This window comes from Salmo salar, chromosome ssa03 (genome assembly GCF_905237065.1).
Source record: "Salmo salar chromosome ssa03, Ssal_v3.1, whole genome shotgun sequence".
In the NCBI taxonomy this organism is placed as follows: domain Eukaryota; kingdom Metazoa; phylum Chordata; class Actinopteri; order Salmoniformes; family Salmonidae; genus Salmo; species Salmo salar.
The window spans coordinates 97024306-97049404 of record NC_059444.1 but is presented as its reverse complement, the minus strand read 5'-3'; the positions used below and the strand labels follow the sequence as shown (position 1 = coordinate 97049404).

At 43.7% G+C, this 25099-nt stretch overlaps 1 protein-coding gene across 7 annotated transcripts in view; it reads right to left on the bottom strand.

Annotated features, from left to right (window-relative positions):
* rbfox1 (RNA binding fox-1 homolog 1) overlaps positions 1-25099 on the bottom strand; it is a 396445-nt gene that overhangs the window by 15270 nt on the left and 356076 nt on the right. For 5 of the 7 annotated variants that reach the window (XM_045715920.1, XM_045715917.1, XM_045715916.1 and 2 more), the window contains 5 exons: positions 24886-24946; positions 24165-24218; positions 15444-15579; positions 11684-11723; positions 5073-5137 (listed from right to left, as the gene is read on the bottom strand). In XM_045715920.1, the coding sequence (XP_045571876.1) occupies positions 5073-5137; positions 11684-11723; positions 15444-15579; positions 24165-24218; positions 24886-24946 (356 nt within the window). The remainder of the gene's footprint in view (positions 1-5072; positions 5138-11683; positions 11724-15443; positions 15580-24164; positions 24219-24885; positions 24947-25099) is intronic. The other 2 variants (XM_045715918.1, XM_045715921.1) reach the window with 1 other exon arrangement.

Genomic DNA, 25099 nt, shown 5'->3' with positions numbered 1-25099 from the left:
GTCTAGTCCATTATTGTTACAATGTCCGTTGGTCGTGTGAGCACCTGTGCTGTGTTATTTTGGCTTTCATGCCACTTGTATTGCGCACAGATGATTACTGGTCTCGCCCCGTGTTGTATCATTGTGTGTGTATGTTACGGGTCTCGCCCCGTGTTGAATCATTGTGTGTGTATGTTACGGGTCTCGCCCCGTGTTGTATCATTGTGTGTGTATGTTACAGTCTCGTCCCGTGTTGTATCATTGTGTGTGTATGTTACGGGTCTCATCCTGTGTATTTATTCGAGGTACTCCTCGTTCTTTTGTTTGGGGTTCAACCCTGTGTTTTGTGTATGTGTGTGTTTGGTCTTCGTCCCCGTGCCTTTACGTGGCACGCTGTAATATGGGTATAATATAAAACCTTATTACGCATTCCTGCGCCTGTCTCCCGATCCTTATACCAACGTGACAGAACTATTAGAATTTTAGCAACCAGGAAATGACGCAGCGATTTGTGCACGGTGCACCTTTAATAATGCAGCAGAGACTAATAGCATGCAGATTTACTCAGCCCATCTCTATCACGGCAGGTAGCTGGTTAGAACAAACTCTAGAAAACACACTTAGAACCCAATTAGAAAAACCTCTAGAGAACACACATAGGACCCACTTAGAATGCCCTCTAGAGAACCCACTTAGAACTTAGAACACCCTCTAGAGAACACACTTAGACCCCTCTTAGAACATAGAACACCCTCTACAGAACACACTTAGAACTCACTTAGAATTTAGAACACACTCTCCAATACAATATGACAGAATTGCCACAATGACTGATATACACGAGGAGTGCATGACCAATACCACCATGCAACACAACCTCAACATGCCTGGTATAAAACAACACTATGTATTTCAACACAACCTCAACATGCCTGGTATAAAACAACACTATGTATTGCAACACAACCTCAACACGCCTGGTATAAATCAACACTTTGTATTGCAACACAACAACACTATGTATTTCAACACAACCTCAACATACCTGGTATAAAACAACACTGTGTGTTGCAACACAACCTCAACATGTCTGGTATAAAACAACACTTTGTATTTCAACACAACCTCAACACACCTGGTATAAAACAACACTATGTATTGCAACACAACCTCAACACGCCTGGTATAAAACAACACTATGTATTTATATGTATTTGTTATATCTCACTGTTGTTTTTCATGGCAGTACACTGCCATTTCAAACCAAAGGTTATTCTAAATCAATTTAAATATCTACTATACATCTATCACCACAGCACTATCTACTGCTCTATGTTATATATCTACATCTAACACCACAGTACTATCTACTGTTCCATGTTAAATATCTACTATACATCTAACACCACAGTACTGTCTACTGTTCCATGTTAAATATCTACTATACATCTAACACCTCAGTACTGTCTACTGTTACATGTTAACACCACAGTACTGTCTACTGTTCCATGTTAAATATCTACTATACATCTAACACCACAGTACTGTCTACTGTTCCATGTTAACACCACAGTACTGTCTACTGTTCCATGTTAAATAGCTACTATTCATATAACACCACAGTACTGTCTACTGTTCCATGTTAAATATCTACTATACATATAACACCACAGTACTATCTACTGTTCCATGTTAACACCACAGTACTGTCTACTGTTCCATGTTAAATATCTACTATACATCTAACACCACAGTACTGTCTACTGTTCCATGTTAAATATCTACTATACATATAACACCACAGTACTGTGTACTGTTCCATGTTAAATATCTCTATCTAACACCACAGTACTATCTACTGTTCCATGTTAAATATCTTATATACATCTAACACCACAGTAATGTCTTCTGTTCCATGTTAAATATCTACTATACATCTAACACCACAGTACTGTGTACTGTTCCATGTTAAATATCTACTATACATCTAACACCACAGTACAATCTACTGTTCCATGTTAAATATCTACTATACATCTAACACCACAGTACTGTGTACTGTTCCATGTTAAATATCTACTATACATGTAACACCACAGTACAATCTACTGTTCCATGTTAAATGAACCATCCCTTACAGGCTGTGAAGTTAACAGGCTGAGTCTACTGTAGAGCAACACTTTGGGGCTAACTTTCCAACTGCCAACCCTGCATGTCATCCTTCAGCCCTGTCTGGTCCGTCCCCCTAATTTCACCCCTCCTGCCCACTCCCTCACTTTGATTCAACTGCTAAACTCTGTCTTCCAGCTCATTTGATTTAATCAGACAATTATTGTAGAGGATTCTGGGGTACCTGTGGTCCCAACTGTCCTGATTGGACCAAGGAATTATACTAATAAACTACGAGAGAGAGGGAGAGAGCGACTGAGAATGAGAGAGGGTGAGAGAGAGGTAGAGCGCAAGGGAGAGAGCGAGAGAGTGAGAGGTATAGAGCGAGAGAGACTGAGAGAGGGAGAGAAAGACAAAGAGACAGAGAGGGAAAGAGGTAGAGAGCAACAGAGAGAGGCAGAGAGCGAGAGAGAAACCCACATGAAAAATACTATAGTATACTATGGTATAAATACACTGTAGTGTTTTTTGCGGACTTTACTATAGTATCCACTATAGTGTTTTTGCAGACTAAAGTCAGCAAGAACGCAACAGTGAAAATGTAGTATTTACTGTAGAATACTGTATTATTCACTGTAGTATTTACTGTAGTATACTGTAGTATTCACTGTAGTATTTACAGTTAACTATCATATAAATACTATATTAAAATACTATATTAAACAGTAGTATATACTATATTAATGAATGTAGTGTTTTGCGGATTGCAGTATAACTGTAGTGTTTACTGTAGTGTCTTTGCAGTATAACTGTAGTATTTACTGTAGTGTATTTGCAGTATAACTGTAGTGTTTACTAAAGTGTGTTTGTTTTATTATCTTTGACATCGAAGAGAAGAGAAATACTAAAAGAGCTCATTTTCCATAACCTGTAGGTAGGTAGGTAGGTAGGTAGGTAGGTAGGTAGGTAGGTAGGTAGGTAGGTCGGTAGGTCGGTAGGTAGGTAGTACTGGGGTCTGAATGGATCCTTTCTATAACCTGTAGACGAACACAATATATGGTCTATACTTGGCACGCAGGTTTCTCACTTATGGGTGGCACTAATTGCTATATGGGGGGTGAGAAATGGGCAGGGTATACACAAATTAAATACTGTAGTACCTACTAAAGTTAAAAAAAAAAAGTGCTGACTGTTTATGCGGACTGTAGTGTTTTTGCAGACATTACTGTAGTATTTACAGAGAGAGAGGGAGAGTGAGTGAGAGAAGTAGAGCGAGAGAGAGAGAGAGAGAGAGAGAGGACAGAGAGGGAGAGAAAGAGAGTGAATGAACTGAGAGAGAAAGCACGCAGGGCATTCTACGCCATTAAAAAGCAAATTCAAATTGAAATACCTATTAAAATTTGGCTAAAATGAATTGAATATGTCATTGAACCAATTGCACTTTATGGCAGCGAGGTGTGGGGTCCACTTGCAAAACAAGATTTCATCAAATGGGACAAACACCCCATTGAAACCCTGCATGCAGAGTTCTGTAAGATTCTCCTACATGTCCAGAGGAAAACTACAAACAATGCATGCAGGGCAGAATTAGGCCAATATCCACTAATAATAAAAACTCAAAAAAGAACAATTAAGTTTTGGAAACATCTAAAATACAGTGACTCCCTCTCATATCATTACCAAGCCCTGCAATGCCAAGAGCTGAGCAAAGAAAAGAGTCCCCTCATCCAGCTGGTCCTGGGGCTGAGTTCACAAACCTGTTCTACTAACACACTGAAGCCTCAGGACCAGAACATCCAATCAATCAGAATAAAACTAATTACAACACAGTCAAAACAAAACTACATTGCTTATTGGGAAACACAAGCACAAACACAAAGCAAAATGCAGTGCTATCTGGCCCTAAATCGACAGTACACCGTGGCTAAATATTTGACCATGGTTACTGATCAAAACCTTAGAAAAACCTTGACAAAGTACAGGCTCAGTGAGCACAGCCTTGCCATTGAGAAGGGTAGACACAGGAAAACCTGGCTCCCTGTAGAGGAAAGGCTGTGCAACTATACTGCACAACAGCAGAACCTGAGACGGAGCTGCATTTCCTGACAAAATGTCAAAAATATAAAACAATTAGAGAGTGTAATCTCCCCAAATGTGAAACCCTTATTAAAGGTTTCAAAGACCTCTCTGATGAGAGTAGGCTACCCGTCCTGTTGGGGGAGGACGCAGAGAGCTGTGTGTTGGCAGCGCACTACATTGCTGCCTGCCATAAGTTGAGGGACAGTGTCTGACAGACCAATCAACCTGCACATGTCCTCTACTGTATGCTTATTGTTATTGTTGAATGTATGGTTATTTTGACCCTTGGTTATTGTTGTTACTGTTGTCCCGTTGACAGTTTTGATTCTCATTTTTATTTATTTTTATATTGTAAATATCCAAAATAAGCGTTTGGCAATATGTACATTGTTACGTCATGCCAATAAAGCGAATTGAATTGAATTGAAAGAGGGACAGAGAGAGAGAGGTAGAGAGACAGAGAGAGAGAGGTAGAGCGAGAGAGAGAGAGAAAGAGGGACAGAGAGAGAGAGAGAAGTAGTGAGAGAGAAGTAGAGAGAGAGAGAGCACGAGAGAGAGGGACAGAGAGAGAGAGGTAGAGCGAGAGAGAGAGAAAGAGGGACAGAGAGAGAGAGAAGTAGAGAGAGAGAGAGAGCACGAGAGAGAGGGACAGAGAGAGAGGTAGAGCGAGAGAGAGAGAAAGAGGGACAGAGAGAGAGAGAAGTAGAGAGAGAGAGAGAGCACGAGAGAGAGGGATAGAGAGAGAGAGAAGTAGAGAGAGAGAGAGAGCACGAGAGAGAGGGACAGAGAGAGAGGTAGAGCGAGAGAGAGAGAAAGAGGGACAGAGAGAGAGAGAAGTAGAGAGAGAGAGAGAGCTCGAGAGAGAGGGACAGAGAGCGAGAGATAAAAAAAGAGGTCCATCTTACCTGTCACCGTATGCAGCAGCTGTGGCGGCAGCAGGCTGTGCATACCTGTAGGCAGCATAGCCCCCCTGGAAACACACACGGACATACACACACAAGCACACACGTACGCACACACACACGTACACACACACACACAGAGATACAGAGAGATGGTTAATAAATGTGATTGATTCCTGTCAGTACCATTGATGTTCTGCTGGTTCATGGATCTACACATATATTGACAGAATACACCATCACACAGTCTGATCAATAGCAAGGCTGACGAAGGACTCAGTACATATGTAATGCTTTGGATGTAAAATATTTCTGTGTGCTGAATGAATTATGCCACACGATCAATAATGTATTGATTTCATAATAAGTGGAAGTAGATACATTTTTCATTAAAATGTAATATTTATTTTCAAAGACTAATTTGACATAACTGCCTTGCAACAGATTCCCATATGTTCTATAAAGAACACAGATTTTAATTTATGTAATGCTGCCATCAGCTGTTCAATTAGGCAAACACGACACACACACACACACACACACACACACACACACACACACACACACACACACACACACACACACACACACTCCATGCGACAGGCTGGTGTGCGGTGATGCAGTGATGATCAGTCTGTGAGCACAGCAAGACTCCATGTTCAACCAACCACAAAGTCACGCCAACCACGCCATGGCCAGAAACACGACCAGCATGCATTTCACCACACAGAGCAGAGCAGCAAGCCCCCAGGAGATGGTGTGATTCTGTTCCCTGTAAAAAACATAGCGTCCCCTGTTTCTGGTTCCTGTTAAATATAGTGTCTCCTGTTTCTGGTTCCTGTTAAATATAGTGTCCCCTGTTTCTGGTTCCTGTTAAATATAGTGTCTCCTGTTTCTGGTTCCTGTTAAATATAGTGTCCCCTGTTTCTGGTTCCTGTTAAATATAGTGTCTCCTGTTTCTGGTTCCTGTTAAATAGAGCGTCTCCTGTTTCTGGTTCCTGTTAAATAGAGTGTCCCCTGTTTCTGGTTCCTGTTAAATATAGTGTCCCCTGTTTCTGGTTCCTGTTAAATATAGCGTCCCCTGTTTCTGGTTCCTGTTAAATAGAGCGTCCCCTGTTTCTGGTTCCTGTTAAATAGAGTGTCCCCTGTTTCTGGTTCCTGTTAAATATAGTGTCTCCTGTTTCTGGTTCCTGTTAAATATAGTGTCTCCTGTTTCTGGTTCCTGTTAAATATAGTGTCCCCTGTTTCTGGTTCCTGTTAAATATAGTGTCCCCTGTTTCTGGTTCCTGTTAAATATAGTGTCCCCTGTTTCTGGTTCCTGTTAAATATAGTGTCCCCTGTTTCTGGTTCCTGTTAAATATAGTGTCTCCTGTTTCTGGTTCCTGTTAAATATAGTGTCCCCTGTTTCTGGTTCCTGTTAAATATAGTGTCCCCTGTTTCTGGTTCCTGTTAAATAGAGTGTCCCCTGTTTCTGGTTCCTGTTAAATATAGTGTCCCCTGTTTCTGGTTCCTGTAAAATAGAGTGTCCCCTGTTTCTGGTTCCTGTTGAATAGAGTGTCCCCTGTTTCTGGTTCCTGTTAAATATAGTGTCTCCTGTTTCTGGTTCCTGTTAAATATAGTGTCCCCTGTTTCTGGTTCCTGTTAAATAGAGTGTCCCCTGTTTCTGGTTCCTGTTGAATATAGTGTCCCCTGTTTCTGGTTCCTGTTAAATATAGTGTCCCCTGTTTCTGGTTCCTGTTAAATATAGTGTCCCCTGTTTCTGGTTCCTGTTAAATAGAGTGTCCCCTGTTTCTGGTTCCTGTTAAATATAGTGTCCCCTGTTTCTGGTTCCTGTAAAATAGAGTGTCCCCTGTTTCTGGTTCCTGTTGAATAGAGTGTCCCCTGTTTCTGGTTCCTGTAAAATATAGTGTCCCCTGTTTCTGGTTCCTGTTAAATATAGTGTCCCTTGTTAATGGTTCCTGTTAAATATAGTGTCCCTACTGTTCTCTGCTCATCTACCCACAATGCCATTCTGCTGACTGATGTAATAATGTACTATATTATTACCATTATATTGATGTAATACTGTACTACATTGTTACCATTCAACTGATATAATACTGTACTATATTATTACTGTTATACTTATGTAATACTGTACTATATTATTACCATTATACTGATGTAATATTGTACTATATTATTACCATTATACTGATGTAATACTATAATATATTCTTACCATTATACTGATGTAATAGTGTACTATATTATTACCATTATACTGATATAATACTGTACTATATTATTACCATTATACTGATATAATACTGTACTACATTATTAACATTCTACTGACTGATGTAATATTGTACTATATTATTACCATTCTGCTGACTGATGTAATACTGTACAATATTATTACCATTCTACTGATGTAATACTGTACTATATTATTACCATTATACTGATGTAATACTATACTATATTATTACCATTCTACTGATGTAATACTGTACTACATTATTACCCTTCAACTGAAGTTATGCTATATTATTACAATTCTTCTGACTGACGTAATATTGTACTATATTATTACCATTTTACTGACAGATGTAATACTGTATTATTTTATCACCATTCTACTCTACAGCGGTTCTCCAAAATAACTTATACTGGCATGGTCTAGGGAGGTACTGTGTCTGTGTTCCAAATGGCATCCTATTCCCTATGGGCCCCTGGTCTAAAGTAATGAACTATAAAGGGAATAGGATGCCATTGGCAACAGATCCTTAGAGAGGGATGGACAGAGATGACAGGAAGATGGAGACAGCTATCTCCTGAGTTGGTCACCGTTCACTCTTGTGGTCCGTCAACCGTGTGTGTATGTGTGTATGTGTGTGTGGCAGGCACAGCAGAGAGAGAGAGAGAGAAGGGGGCGAGAGAGAGAGAGGGGGCGAGAGAAAGAGAGAGAGAGAGAGAGAGAGAGAGGGGGAAGAGAGAGAGAGGGGGAGATCCTGACTCACTGTTCAGTTCTATCTTTCCATGCTCATAAATTGTGTAATCTGTTTTATAACAGGTGTTTCTCTCCAGGGGTATTTTCTTGCTGTTGCGAGCACACGTGTGTGTGTGTGTGTGTGTCTAGAGGGGGTAGGAAGAGGAAGGATACAGGTAGATGGGAGATTGAGCAAAATGTCCTTAATATGAACACACACATACTGTAATACTCCTTAGTATAAACACACACATACTGTAATACTCCTCAGTATGAACACACACATACTGTAATACTCCTCAGTATGAACACACACATACTGTAATACTGTAACATCTTGGATTATTCTCACTGAATCCCTGACTTGGTCTTTAGAAAACCATCCGCACTTCCTCTCTCTGATCAGGCTCACCATGCAGACTGGTCACCCGTGATACAAGTCATTATTCAACGTTCATCCATGTCTGAGGATGTCGAGAGATGACGTGGAAACCGGTCACTTGGGGCAACAGTGAGTTACCTTCAAGTAGATTTTGGCTGTGCTAGGGTCTTGTGGACAGGGATGGGCGTTAGCATCTGCCTTGGGTGCTGAAGGTTACATGTTTGTTAGCATCTACCTCTGGTGGTGAAGGTTACATGTTTGTTAGCATCTACCTCTGAAGGTTACATGTTTGTTAGCATCTGCCTCTGGTGCTGAATGTTGCATGTTTGTTAGCATCTGCCTCTGGTGCTGAATGTTGCATGTTTGTTAGCATCTGCCTCTGGTGCTGAAGGTTGCATGTTTGTTAGCATCTGCCTCGGGTGCTGAAGGTTGCATGTTTGTTAGCATCTGCCTCTGAAGGTTACATGTTTCTTAGCATCTGCCTCTGAAGGTTGCATGCTTGAATCCAGAGATAGAAAGTTGTTTTTGAGATTTTTGTTTTAAGCCTATCCCAAACCTTAACCATTCAGAGTTAATGCCTAAACTTAACCCTAAACACTTTGAACGACTTCAAAATTTGAGGAACATGGATGAACATCTAATTCTGAGGTGAGACTGTGAGAGCTTGTTGCACAATGTGTTGCCTCCCAAATGGCCCCCTATGTAGTGCCTGACCTTTCACCAGATCCCCATGACAACAACCATAAACACCACACATGCAACGTCTAACAGAGTTAGCCTCTCTTCAACTAGCCTCTTAAGAAATAAGCTATTTAAACATTTCTGGATTTGTATAGGTTGGTTTCAGTGGAGGCTGCTGAGGGCTGGACGGCTCATAATAATGTCAGGAACGGAGCAAATGGAATGGCATCTAACACCTGGAAACCAAGTGTTTGATGTATTTGATACCATTCCACTGATTCCTCTCCAGTCGTTACCACGAACCATGCTCCCCAATTAAGGTGCCACCAACCTCATGTGGTTGGTTGTGTTTACATGTAAAAAACAAATCCAGTTTATGTAGGGCTATAAACATTGGTATGGCTGGTTGTGTTTATGTTACATTGAGCTGCTGTAGGGATATAAACATTGGTATGGCTGGTTGTGTTTACATTACATTGAGCTGCTGTAGGGCGACATTCAACCAAACCGAACCATATATGACATTTTAGAGAGTTGGGCCAACTTCTGGATTGTTGAATATTGTTCCATTTAGACATTCAGTTACATAGCACAGTTTAAATATCCCCCATGTAGTGTTGCTGGGGAGCGATAGATTGTTCATTTAAGTGTCATGTAAACGCATCATAATGCAGTAACCTCAATGTCCCAGCTCTCTAAATACCTGGCTCTGCAACTCTCTAAATACCTGGCTCTGCAACTCTCCATATCCCTGGCTCTGCAACTCTCTAAATACCTGGCTCTGCAACTCTCCATATCCCTGGCTCTGCAACTCTCTAAATACCTGGCTCTGCAACTCTCTAAATACCTGACTCAGCAACCCTCTAAATACCTGGCTCAGCAACCCTCTAAATACCTGGCTCTGCAACTCTCTAAATACCTGGCTCAGCAACCCTCTAAATACCTGGCTCTGCAACTCTCTAAATACCTGACTCAGCAACCCTCTAAATACCTGGCTCTGCAACTCTCCATATCCCTGGCTCTGCAACTCTCTAAATACCTGGCTCTGCAACTCTCTAAATACCTGACTCAGCAACCCTCTAAATACCTGGCTCTGCAACTCTCTAAATACCTGGCTCTGCAACTCTCTAAATACCTGGCTCTGCAACCCTCTAAATACCTGGCTCTGCAACTCTCTAAATACCTGGCTCTGCAACTCTCTAAATACCTGGCTCTGCAACTCTCTAAATACCTGGCTCTGCAACTCTCTAAATACCTGGCTCTGCAACTCTCTAAATACCTGGCTCTGCAACTCTCTAAATACCTGGCTCTGCAACTCTCTAAATACCTGACTCAGCAACTCTCTAAATACCTGGCTCGTCAACTCTCTAAATACCTGGCTCTGCAACTCTCTAAATACCTGGCTCGTCAACTCTCTAAATACCTGGCTCGTCAACTCTCTAAATACCTGGCTCTGCAACTCTCTAAATACCTGGCTCTGCAACTCTCTAAATACATGGCTCTGCAACTCTCTAAATACCTGGCTCTGCAACTCTCTAAATACCTGACTCTGCAACTCTCTAAATACATGGCTCGGCAACTTTCTAAATACATGGCTCGGCAACTCTCTAAATACCTGGCTCGGCAACTCTCTAAATACCTGGCTCTGCAACTCTCTAAATACCTGACTCTGCAACTCTTTAAATACATGGCTCGGCAACTTTCTAAATACATGGCTCGGCAACTCTCTAAATACCTGGCTCGACAACTCTCTAAATACCTGGCTCTGCAACTCTCTAAATACCTGGCTCTGCAACTCTAAATACCTGGCTCTGCAACTCTCTAAATACATGGCTCTGCAACTCTCTAAATACCTGGCTCTGCAACTCTCTAAATACCTGGTTCTGCAACTCTAAATACCTGGCTCTGCAACTCTCTAAATACCTGGCTCTGCAACTCTCTAAATACCTGGCTCTGCAACTCTAAATACCTGGCTCTGCAACTCTCTAAATACATGGCTCTGCAACTCTCTAAATACCTGGCTCTGCAACTCTCTAAATACCTGGCTCTGCAACTCTCTAAATACCTGGCTCTGCAACTCTCTAAATACCTGACTCAGCAACCCTCTAAATACCTGGCTCTGCAACTCTCTAAATACCTGGCTCTGCAACCCTCTAAATACCTGGCTCTGCAACTCTCTAAATACCTGGCTCTGCAACTCTCTAAATACCTGGCTCAGCAACCCTCTAAATACCTGACTCAGCAACTCTCTAAATACCTGGCTCTGCAACTCTCTAAATACCTGGCTCTGCAACTCTCTAAATACCTGGCTCTGCAACTCTCTAAATACCTGGCTCTGCAACTCTCTAAATACCTGGCTCTGCAACTCTCTATATACCTGGCTCTGCAACTCTCTAAATACCTGGCTCTGCAACTCTCTAAATACATGGCTCTGCAACTCTCTAAATACATGGCTCAGCATTCAACCAAGCATCATGAATACAGGCACATGTAAATGTCATATGTCCTTAGTGGTAAGTAGAAACATAGCTATCTCTGTTACGGACCTCAACGTCATTCAGTGGTAATAATACTTACATAAATATCTGCACCATAAAATCCATCCTGGTAAACAACACTGCAAAGGATGCAAACACAAACAAACACAAACAAAACAAACATCCATATTAGTGCAAGTTGACATGCAGGCACCATCTAGACACCAACCCTGTCTGTCTGTGCAGAGGTTAGTTTGTCCAATCAAAAACCACCAGACATGAGATGGGTGGAGCCAAACAGGGGAGTTCTGCTGGCACTCTCCTCCACTACTCTGTCTCTCTTTATGAATCCCAAACCACCGCCTTGCCCCTACCAACTCGCTTGGAGGGTCCTCTGTTGTCACGTGTTGCTGACGAAACTCAGAGGGGATCAATAAACCTATCAACTTCGGTACTCATGCCGTATTCAAAACAACTGGGAACTCGGAAATCTCCGACGTCTGACTTCAGTGTGTTCAAGACAACTGAGAACTCTGAAAAAACTAACTCTGACTGAGATTTTTTTTTCAACGGTCATCCAACTCGGAATTCAAAGTAGGAAACTCAGGAATCTTTCTAGAGCTCCGATCTGAAAATCACTCGATTTTACCTTTTTTTCAGAGTTCCCAGTTGTCTTGAACACACTGAAGTCAGACGTCGGAGATTTCCGAGTTCCCAGTTGTCTTGAAAGCACCATCACTCCGGACTTCAATGGTGCAATTCATGATCCACATTTAATATAATAAAACAAGCAAGAAATTAAAATGAACAAATACCCCCTGTCGTTTAATAAAATATAACAGTAAACATTTCATCTGAGAGGTATTTCATCTTTTATATGTGTCAAGTCAAGACATCGGACATAAACAAATGCAAATGTCATATAATTTGACAAGCCTCTATTATTTTGTGTGAAATTGGGCAAACTAAAAAATAACACGGTGCCTTATGGGATTCACTTCTCTCTGAAGCAGGCAGCATTGCAGGCTCTGTAGAAGTGACTACCGGTGGGGCTAATTAGCCCCTACACCCTCTATAGTTTTACCTCCCTTTGGGACACTTGTGCAAAAGGAGGAAGTGAGTGTGAACACATAAATGGAGGGCCAAGGGGAAGGGGGTGATTTGGGATCCATCCAGTCTTTCTCTTTCTCTGAGGTGGTAAGGAGGCTGGGGAGGTCCAGAAAGTGCATCTCGGACCCCACACAAGGAGTCAAAGGGGGCCTTAGTCAAAACGTGAATCAGAAAATAGTTAGTTGAACTAATGAACAGTCCTAAAGGTTGGTGATGTCACTACTGTCACTGCTGAATACCTCATCTTCCTACCACATTCTGATCAGACTGTTGAAACAACTCCTTGATGACAAATAATCATATGTTCCATTTAACAGACACTTTTATCCTAAGCACCTCATACGCCAAGCTCCAAACTCCAAGCTCCAAGCTCCAAGCTCCAAGCTCCAAACTCCAAACTCCAAGCTCCAAACGCCAAGCGCCAGGCGCAAGCTCCAGGCGCCAGGCTCCAAGCTCCAGGCGCCAAGCTCCAAGCTCCAGGCGCCAGGCTCCAGGCTCCAGGCGCCAAGCTCCGGGCGCCAAGCTCCAGGCGCCAAGCGCCAAGCTCCAAGCACCAAGCTCTACCGACTGAGCCACACAGGACCTCATGATTATGATGATGATGATTATGACATTTGCATCTAGTATTTTTCTCAGGTCCATCTGTTATCTCTCTCTATCTCTGTTATGACACTCTGCCTTCTGGTCCTCTGTGACTAAGACAAGCTCTCACCCAGATAAAACTGAGAGTTTCTGGGTATCGTATGTGTGCTTGTGTGTGTTGTGTGTGTTTTATGTGTGCTTGTGTGTGTGTGTGTGTGTGTTGTATGTGTGTGTTGTGTGTGTGTGGTGTATGTGTGTGTGTGTTGTGTGTGTGTTTAATGTGTCTGTGTCTCAGCAGCAATTAGATGTGCTTTAGACTGTTTGGTCGATCTCTGATAATCAATAACAACTGAAATGTCACAACATGGAAAGAGCATTCTGCTTCGGACAGAGTCATTAGACTGCTCCCCGGGACTGGTGTGTGTGTGTGTGTGTGTGTGTGTGTGTGTGTGTGTGTGTGTGTGTGTGTGTGTGTGTGTGTGTGTGTGTGTGTGTGTGTGTGTGTGTGTGTGTGTGGGTGTGTTGCATTTGTGTCTGTCCCTGGTTGGTCCCAGTATTTCATTTCCAGTCCACTCATCTCCCTCAGACAGCCATTTGTAATAGAGCTACACCCAGCTCTGCATGAATGACTCCAGATAGGGCTTTCATGAGAGCAATTAAGGGAGTGGACCAGAGTTAATGGAAATACTATCTATGTCACCTATCTCTATGTCAGGACTCCGCTAGAGTGTCTAAAATCATATAGGGGGGCAAAGGGTTGTTCATCTGTTTTTTTTTGGGGGGGGTTGTTTCATTTGTTAAGTTTAGTAAATGAACTTTCAGCCTCCTTAGACACCAGATGCTTGCAATTATGAAGAGAGAAAAAAAAGACAGAAAAATTATAATCAGAATCATATTTGACGTCTCATACAGCCTCCCCCTGTTAGAGCTATCATCCTCTAGGGGATGGGGGGCACGGGGAAGAGGGAGTAAGGGGCACAGGGAAGAGGGAGAGGGTGTGGGGTGCACGGGGAAGAGGGAGAGGGTGTGGGGGGCACGGGGAAGAGGGAGAGGGTGTGGGGGCACGAGGGAAGAGGGAGAGGGTGTGGGGGGGCACGGGGAAGAGGGAGAGGGTGTAGGGGGCATGGGGAAGAGGGAGAGGGTGTAGGGGGCACGGGGAAGAGGGAGAGGGTGTAGGGGGCATGGGGAAGAGGGAGAGGGTGTAGGGGGCACGGGGAAGAGGGAGAGGGTGAAGGGGGCACCACGGAGAAGAGGGAGAGGGTGTGGGGGGGGGGGGGCTCTCTCCAAATCCAAAGACAGCAGAGAGCTATAAGCACAGGGTGGAAGTTACCCTTTAAGCACAGATCTAGGATCAGATCCCCCTCCCCCAATCCAAACCCTAACCAATAGGAGGGTACACAACGGACCTTAGATCAGTGTCTGGAGGCAACTCCAACCCAAGCACTACAACCCCCAGAACCCCCCAGCCCAGACTGACAGTCATCTCACATGAGTCTGTGCAAGGTCAGGTGCAAGTCTTTGGGCATGCCCGATCACATGCTATGGGGGTGGCTTTCTCTGGTGGGGCAAGATCAGTATACACTGCTTCTATCCTCTATCCTGAAAACCCCATTACACATCATATACAGACACAGAGAGAGACAGTTAGAGAGAGAGACGGAGAGAGGAGAATTAGAGACAGAGAGAAAGAAAGAGAGAGAGGAAGAGAGAGAGGAGAAAGGAGGAGGATAAAGAGAGAGAGAGAGACAGGAGGAGGATAGAGAGACAGGAGGAGGATAGAGCGAGAGAGAGAGAGAGAGAGAGAAAGAGAGAGAGAGGAGGATAAAGAGAGAGAGAGACGGGAGGAGGATAGAGAGAGAGAGAGAAAGAGAGTGAGAGAGACAGGAGGATGATAGAGAGAGAGAGAGAGAAAGAGAGTGAGAGACAGGAGGAGGATAGAGAGAGAGAGAGAGAGAAAGAGAGTGAGAGAGACAGGAGGAGGATAGAGAAAGAGAGAGAGACAGGAGGAGGATAGAGAAAGAGAGAGACAGGAGGAGGATAAAGAAAGAGAGACAGGAGGAGGATAAAGAGAGAGACAAAGGGAACAAGAGGAGTGAGGTATACACAAATAAAGACAGAAAGAGAGAGCACGGTACAGATAGATAAAGAGAGAAGAGAGGGAAACTCACCCTCCGTAAGTGGGGATGTGAGGTGGGGGTGCGGCTGCTCTGAATGTGTTGTAGACCGTACGCCCTCGACCTCTTAGATGGGCCCCTCTGTAAGCCGCCACTGCTGCACTGGCTGCTGTGTAGGGGAAGCCCGGTACTGGAGACAGAAAGAGAGTACGGTAGAGAGAGAAGGGGTGAGAGAGAGAGAGAGAGAGAGAGCGAGAGAGAGATTATCATTTCACAGAGAAATGCTTCAGTGCTCTGTGTAAAAATTGCAGCAAGACAAATTGTAAATTCAGATGACATCGACTCAAGTCAAATATTAAAATACTAAAACTACACAAAACAAACACTCACCCTATTCCCTACATAGTGCACTACTTTGACCAGAGCCCTATGGCACCCTATTCCCTACAGAGTGCACTACTTTTGACCAGGGCTTGTAGGGCACTATCTAGGGAATAGGGAGTCATTTTGGACACAGACAGTGAGTTAACAGGATTAGAGCGTGATATCTCCAGAATGGACCAGGCTGTTCTAAAGACATCAGGTACATTGAGGAGAGTCACAAGGTAAACATCTTCCTATTGATTGTATTATGCATGGGCACAACAACAACAACAGACTATGATGACGGGTCAATGTTCTCATAGTCTGACAGGTAATATACACTACAGGCTTTGTGTGACCTTGGAAATGAAGAAAATGTTTCTGTGCTCTCAAGGATATCACACTCAAGCACTTAAACACTCCAAGTGGTCAAACTTTTTAACGCTCCATAAAGAGAAGTCCAAGTGGTCAGACCTTTCAACACTCCAAGTGGTCGAACCTTTCAACACTCCAAGTGCTCAAACCTTTTAACGCTCCATAAAGAGAAGTCCAAGTGGTCGGAACCTTTCAACACTCCAATTGGTCGAACCTTTCAACGCTCCAACTGATTGAACCTTTCAACTCTCAATCAAGAGAAGTCCAAGCGGTCGGAACCTTTCAACACTCCAAGTGGTCGTACCTTTCAACGCTTCATGAAGAGAAGTCCAAGTGGTCGAACCTTTCAATACTCCAAGTGGTCGAACCTTTCAATGCTCCATAAAGAGAAGTCCAAGTGGTCCAACCTTTCAACACTCCAAGTGGTCGTACCTTTCAACACTCCAAGTAGTTGAACCTTTCAACACTCCAAGTGGTCGAAACCTTTGAACTATCCAATTGGTCAAACCTTTCAATGCTCCATAAAGTGAAGTCCAAGTGTTCGAACCTTTCAACACTCCAAGTGGTCAGAACCTTTCAACACTCCAGGTGGTCAAACCTTTCAACACTCCAAGTGGTCGAACCTTTCACCACTCCAAGTAGTCGGGCCTTTCAACCCTCCAAGTGGTCGAAACCTTTGAACTATCCAATTGGTTGAGCCTTTCAATGCTCCATAAAGTGAAGTCCAAGTGTTCGAACCTTTCAACACTCCAAGTGGTCGAACCTTTCAACACTCCAAGTGGTCAAACCTTTCAACACTGCAAGTAGTCAGAACTTTCAACACTCCAAGTGGTCGAACCTTTCAACGCTCCATAAAGAGAAGTCCAAGTGGTCGAACCTTTCAACACTCCATACAGAGAAGAGAGAGAAAAACAGATGGAGAAAGGCAGAGTCTGCATGACAGAGAAGTGTGTGTGTATGTGTATGTGTGTGTGGGATAGATAGATAGATAGATAGATAGATAGATAGATAGATAGATAGATAGATAGATAGATAGATAGATAGATAGATAGATAGATAGATAGATAGATAGATAGATAGATAGATAGATAGATAGATAGATAGATAGATAGATAGATAGATAGATAGATAGATAGATAGATAGATAGATAGATAGATAGATAGATAGATAGATAGATAGATAGATAGATAGATAGATAGATAGATAGATAGATAGATAGATAGATAGATAGATAGATAGATAAAGTAATTAGGGTTGTTATAGATTACAGGTAGGACAGTTAAAGTGATGGGGTTGTTGGAGATTACAGGTAGGAGAGTTAAAGTGATGAAGCTTGTTATAGATTACAGGTAGGAGATTTAAAGGGATGAGGGTTGTTATAGATTACAGCTAGGAGAGTTAAAGGGATGAGGGTTGTTATAGATTACAGCTAGGAGAGTTAAAGGGATGAGGGTTGTTATAGATTACAGCTAGGAGAGTTAAAGGGATGAGGGTTGTTATAGATTACAGCTAGGAGAGTTAAAGGGATGAGGGTTGTTATAGATTACAGCTAGGAGAGTTGAAGGGATGAGGGTTGTTATAGATTACAGCTAGGAGAGTTAAAGGGATGAGGGTTGTTATAGATTACAGCTAGGAGAGTTGAAGGGATGAGGGTTGTTATAGATTACAGCTAGGAGAGTTAAAGGGATGAGGGTTGTTATAGATTACAGCTAGGAGAGTTAAAGGGATGAGGGTTGTTATAGACTACAGCTAGGAGAGTTAAAGGGATGAGGGTTGTTATAGATTACAGCTAGGAGAGTTAAAGGGATGAGGGTTGTTATAGATTACAGCTAGGAGAGTTAAAGGGATGAGGGTTGTTATAGATTACAGGTAGGAGACTTAAAGGGATGAGGGTTGTTATAGATTACAGCTAGGAGAGTTAAAGGGATGAGGGTTGTTATAGATTACAGCTAGGAGAGTTGAAGGGATGAGGGTTGTTATAGATTACAGCTAGGAGAGTTAACGGGATGAGGGTTGAGATTTACACACCTTACTCTGTGTATCTTAATCGGCATAAAGTCATAATTGATGTAAGCATACGCCCTTTAAAACACCTGGTTTTCTGAGTTTATCTTTCTAATTATTAGGACATGTAAACACTCTTTATATGCCCCAACTCAGAATCAAATAGGCTTCCCAAAAATGACATGGTCGCTGTGGTAGAATGTTTATTTTGATTGGCGATTTTTCTGCAAGTCCTAACAGGTAGCCTGATTTCAGATGTGTCCATGTAAACAGGATTATTAGGGAAATCGTTCTTCTTGTAAAGCATGTAAACATTTTAATCATACTTTTGTATTAACCTGACTGTGTAAACATTCTCAGCATGTCTAAACAACAGACTAGTGAGCAGACCCAACTCCCCACCACCTCAGAAGTGTCCTGACACAATCAGCACGTCTTCATGATGCCCTCATTAATCACAGAAGAGAAGGGAGAGACAGGAGAACCTAAAGCAGGCCCAACACACACACACACACACACACACACACACACACACACACACACACACACACACACACACACACACACACACACACACACACACACACACACAGGTGCGCAGACACACACACACACACACACACACACACACACACACACACACACACACACACACACACACACACACAAAGCCTAATGGTGTTTGGGGGATTTGAAAGGTGAGACAAAGTGAATCGATACGGAGAATCTTGTAATTAAAAGAATGTTCACTGAATTAGGAAAATGAGTGTCTGGAGAAATGAAACATATTGATTTCAATTTACAAAATATAGTTCAGCCCCATGATGCCCTTGAAAAGACAGACAATTAGGTCTCTCTCTCTGTCTATCTATGTCTCTCTCTCTCTCTCTCTCGCTCTTTCTCTCTATCTATCTCTCTATCTATCTCTCTCTCTCTCTCTATCCCTATGTCCTTCTTCCTGACTTTGTTCAAATAATGATAAATCAGGATGATATTTTTCACCATAATGAGAGAGAGGGTAATGACAGGAGAGGACGGAGGGTCAGGAATGGTACAGCCAAGGTAAACACGCATGCATGCACACACACACATGCAAAAGAGAGATATATGGAAAAAGACAAAGAAAGACAAAGAAATCCTCTCTGAGTCTTAAAATGCTTGGTGTATGTGCGTGTGTGTGTGTGTGCGTGCGTGCGTGCGTGTGTGTGTGTAGGAGTATTTGTTGTTGCATCTGTGTGTCAGCATGACGTCTTCTATCCCTCTAATCTATAAATATCTATTTGTTACCACTGTCTTCTGATTCTTCTGTACTGCACTAAAGCATTGTTTCAATTAACCCAGGTTGGTGTGGCCTTGGTGGGCATTTCAACCCAGGTTGGTGTGGCCTTGGTGGGCATTTCAACCCAGGTTGGTGTGGCCTTGGTGGGCATTTCAACCCATGTTGGTGTGGCCTTGGTAGGCATTTCAACCCAGGTTGGTGTGGCCTTGGTGGGCATTTCAACCCAGGTTGGTGTGGCCTTGGTGGGCATTTCAATCCATGTTGGTGTGGCCTTGGTGGGCATTTCAACCCATATTGGTGTGGCCTTGGTGTCATTCAACCCAGGTTGGTGTGGCCTTGGTGGGCATTTGATCCCAGGTTGGTGTGGCCTTGGTGGGCATTCAACCCAGGTAGTTCTGGCCTTCGTGGGCAGTCAACCTGGCTTGGTATGACCTTGGTTGGCATTCAACCCAGGTAGGTGTGGCCTTGGTGGGAATTCAACCCAGGTAGGTGTGGCCTTCGTGGGCATTCAACCCAGGTAGGTGTGGCCTTCGTGGGCATTCAACCCAGGTAGGTGTGGCCTTCGTGGGCATTCAACCCAGGTAGGTGTGGCCTTGGTGGGCACAGTTCAAATTGAGTTGGTCTGGCCTTAGTGTAGGAGCTGTATCTACTACGCTTTGTTTCGGGACAAACCGGATCACTCCAATGCAGCAAAATGTTTACTTGCCGAAGACTATGGGCTTGAGGTGGCTTCCTTGATCACGCAGCTCGCCAGCCTATGTAAGAAACTAGTGAAAACGCAGAGTGGAATGCTTACATTTTCTACGCCGGTGGCTGGAGGGCATTTGCGCTTGTTGGATGCATCTCCGCCTTGTCGTTTGTCATTATCCGACTGGCCGGTGTTGCTTGGAGCTCCCCCATCTGAACGCGGTGTCGAAGGAGCACAGCAAGAAGAGCAAGACATTCAACGGTGGTTGCATGTCGCTGTCAGGGGTGTGTACGGGAGGCGAAGTCAGGTGCAGGAGATCAGAATGTGGTAAACAGGCGCATTTTAATTCCGGTCCAAAATGACAGCTCAAAGCAACATAAACGTGCCAAAAAACACGGAACTTGACAAAAGTATGGCGCCTGACAAAACCCACATAACAATAAACAATTACACACAAAGACATGGAGGGGTACAGAGGACTAAATACATGCAGTGTGATTATGGAATGAAAACCAGGTGTGTATGGAACAAGATAAAACAAATGGACATATGAGAAATGGAGCGGTGATGGCTAGAAAGCCGGTGACGTCGAACGCCGCCCGAACAAGGAGAGGAGCCGACTTCGGCGGACGTCGTGACAGTCACGAGCCGTGGAAGCCGAAGACAGCGGCCTCCCACAAAGCAGTCTACACTCCCAACAAGAGGCCCGGAGCGGATACAAACAGCACAAAGTTTTGCCGTCTTGGAGCCTGATCTTCCTGCACCTTCGTCGCTTGGGGGGGCCTGTGTCTGCGGCCGCAGTGCTTACCATTTCAAAGTCAACGTCGGGGGTTTTAATGACATTATGAAGGGCAGCTCTGAACAGTTGAAACTGGATTTTAAAGAGCTGTTTGACTCTCTGCTAGACACTAACAAAAGACACATCATATCTGGCCCTGTGCCCTCTCTGAATCGTGGCATTGAACGCTTTAGCAAGATTCTTTCTCTTCACAACTGGCTACATGATTATTGCAGCTCAATGGGTGTAACTTTTGTTGACAATTTTGATACCTTTTGGAAACAAAACACGTTTTATAAGGAGGATGGGATCCACCCAAAATCATTTGGGTTCCTGGATCCTTTCACAGCACTATAAGGCTGTGTTGAAACAATGACTTATCAATGACCCAAGCCCAGCTCAGCTAATCCCTACCATTGTGACGCAGGTTCCTGGATCCTTTCACAGCACTATAAGGCCGCGTTGAGACAATGACTTATCAATGACCCAAGCCCAGCTCAGCTAATCGATACCATTGTCTCACTGAGTTGTCATGCTTCAGCAAATGGTCATTATACCAGGGGCGTTGGTAGACACAATGTAAGTAACCTAATTTATGTCCCTCTAACTGCCCCGAATGCCTCTGCTGATCCTACAGCTGTTGTATGCAGTAATCATGTGCCTATGAACCAGAAAAGCTGTCTGCCCGTCTGTCTCATCCTGACACGCTCATTACTATGGGACAGCTGGAGATCCAATTTGAATATTGAAACAATGTTGCAAATGTCAGAGAGACAGACAGCAAGGTTGATATAAATCTCAGCTGTTGAAAACTAAATGTTAGTTTTAAAGAAATGTGAGATAATGTCTAGATGCTTTTTATACTGGAGATCAAGTTTATAAATTGCCTGGCTGGGCTGATGAGATAGTGGATTGTGCAGTCAGATGGAACAGAGTATGTGGGCATTTTAACGTTATAGATTTAGCCAGTGGTAACTTGTGGAGTAGACACCGGCTGGAATGCATTTTTTTTTATCCAATCAGCTTTCAGGATTACCCGGTGTATAATTTACACCAATGACCTGACCACCCAGAGTACTGCTGAATCATGTGATGTGGATGTGGTTTGCTGAATCATGTGATGTGGTTCACTGAATCATGTGATGTGGATGTGGTTCAGTGAATCATGTGATGTGGATGTGGTTTGCTGAATCATGTGATGTGGTTCAGTGAATCATGTGATGTGGATGTGGTTCGCTGAATCATGTGATGTGGATGTGGATCAGTGAATCATGTGATGTGGATGTGGTTCGCTGAATCATGTGATGTGGATGTGGTTCAGTGAATCATGTGATGTGGATGTGGTTCCCTGAATCATGTGATGTGGATGTGGTTCAGTGAATCATGTGATGTGGATGAGGTTCCCTGAATCATGTGATGTGGATGTGGTTCAGTGAATCATGTGATGTGGATGTGGTTCCCTGAATCATGTGATGTGGATGAGGTTCCCTGAATCATGTGATGTGGATGTGGTTCCCTGAATCATGTGATGTGGATGAGGTTCCCTGAATCATGTGATGTGGATGTGGTTCAGTGAATCATGTGATGTGGATGTGGTTCACTGAATCATGTGATGTGGATGTGGTTCAGTGAATCATGTGATGTGGATGTGATTCCCTGAATCATGTGATGTGGATGAGGTTCCCTGAATCATGTGATGTGGATGTGGTTCCCTGAATCATGTGATGTGGATGTGGTTCAGTGAATCATGTGATGTGGATGTGGTTCCCTGAATCATGTGATGTGGATGAGGTTCCCTGAATCATGTGATGTGGATGTGGTTCCCTGAATCATGTGATGTGGATGTGGTTCAGAGAATCATGTGATGTGGATGTGGTTCGCTGAATCATGTGATGTGGTTCAGTGAATCATGTGATGTGGATGTGGTTCGCTGAATCATGTGAGGTGGATGTGGTTCAGTGAATCATGTGATGTGGATGTGGTTCGCTGAATCATGTGATGTGGATGAGGTTCAGTGAATCATGTGATGTGGATGTGGTTCCCTGAATCATGTGATGTGGATGAGGTTCCCTGAATCATGTGATGTGGATGTGGTTCAGTGAATCATGTGATGTGGATGTGGTTCGCTGAATCATGTGATGTGAATGAGGTTCAGTGAATCATGTGATGTGGATGTGGTTCCCTGAATCATGTGATGTGGATGTGGTTAGCTGAATCATGTGATGTGGATGTGGTTCAGTGAATCATGTGATGTGGATGTGGTTCAGTGAATCATGTGATGTGGATGTGGTTCCCTGAATCATGTGATGTGGATGTGGTTCCCTGAATCATGTGATGTGGATGTGGTTCAGTGAATCATGTGATGTGGATGTGGTTCCCTGAATCATGTGATGTGGATGTGGTTCCCTGAATCATGTGATGTGGATGTGGTTCAGTGAATCATGTGAGGTGGATGTGGTTCCCTGAATCATGTGATGTGGATGAGGTTCCCTGAATCATGTGATGTGGATGTGGTTCCCTGAATCATGTGATGTGGATGTGGTTCAGAGAATCATGTGATGTGGATGTGGTTCACTGAATCATGTGATGTGGTTCAGTGAATCATGTGATGTGGATGTGGTTCGCTGAATCATGTGAGGTGGATGTGGTTCAGTGAATCATGTGATGTGGATGTGGTTCGCTGAATCATGTGATGTGGATGAGGTTCAGTGAATCATGTGATGTGGATGTGGTTCCTTGAATCATGTGATGTGGATGAGGTTCCCTGAATCATGTGATGTGGATGTGGTTCAGTGAATCATGTGATGTGGATGTGGTTCGCTGAATCATGTGATGTGGATGAGGTTCAGTGAATCATGTGATGTGGATGTGGTTCCCTGAATCATGTGATGTGGATGTGGTTAGCTGAATCATGTGATGTGGATGTGGTTCAGTGAATCATGTGATGTGGATGTGGTTCAGTGAATCATGTCATTTGGATGTGGTTCCCTGAATCATGTGATGTGGATGTGGTTCCCTGAATCATGTGATGTGGATGTGGTTCAGTGAATCATGTGATGTGGATGTGGTTCCCTGAATCATGTGATGTGGATGTGGTTCCCTGAATCATGTGAGGTGGATGTGGTTCAGTGAATCATGTGAGGTGGATGTGGTTCCCTGAATCATGTGATGTGGATGAGGTTCCCTGAATCATGTGATGTGGATGTGGTTCCCTGAATCATGTGATGTGGATGTCTAAGACCTAAAGACTTGGAACACAGTTAATGACTAGGCTTCTGTCCTCTTACCTGCATAGAACTCTGGACTGTAGACTGCACCGACTACTGGGTTCAACTTCCACCCTGGAGACAGAGTGACAGAGAGAGAGAGAGAGAGAGAGACAGAGAGAGAAGGAGAGAGAGAGAAGGAGAGAGATTAAAAATAAAATTGAGCAACTGTTGCAGGATAGAACTTATCTTTCTTATCAAAATATTTTCTAGAAGATAAAGACAAAACATATAAGTGGACTTAAACCCCTCCCACAGAGGCCCAATGAGTCTTAACCCCCTCCCACATAGGCCCAATGAGTCTTAATCCCCTCCCACAGAGGCCCAATGAGTCTTAACCCCCTCCCACAGAGGCCCAGTGAGTCTTAACCCCATCCCACAGAGGCCGAATGAGTCTTAACCCCCTCCCACAGAGGCCCAATGAGTCTTAACCCCCTCCCACAGAGGCCCAGTGAGTCTTAACCCCCCTCCCACAGAGGCCCAATGAGTCTTAACCCCCTCCCACAGAGGCCCAATGAGTCTTAACCCCCTCCCACAGAGGCCCAATGAGTCTTAACCCCCTCCCACAGAGGCCCAGTGAGTCTTAACCCCCTCCCACAGAGGCCCAATGAGTCTTAACCCCCTCCCACAGAGGCCCAATGAGTCTTAACCCCCTCCCACAGAGGCCCAGTGAGTCTTAACCCCCTCCCACAGAGGCCCAGTGAGTCTTAACCCCCTCCCACAGAGGCACAGTGAGTCTTACCATTTGCATAAGGATTGACTGTCTTCTTATTGGTCATTACCCGTGCTGTTGCATTGTTGACCTATCACAGACAGGCTTGTATCAGTGCATTTCCAATAGCAGTCAGCCACATATTAAAACCCAACAGGATGTTGTGATCAATAAAGCAGCATGCTTCCATATCATAATTTGTACATCAATGTGTTCCAAAACGTTTTAAGTTGTCATGACAAAC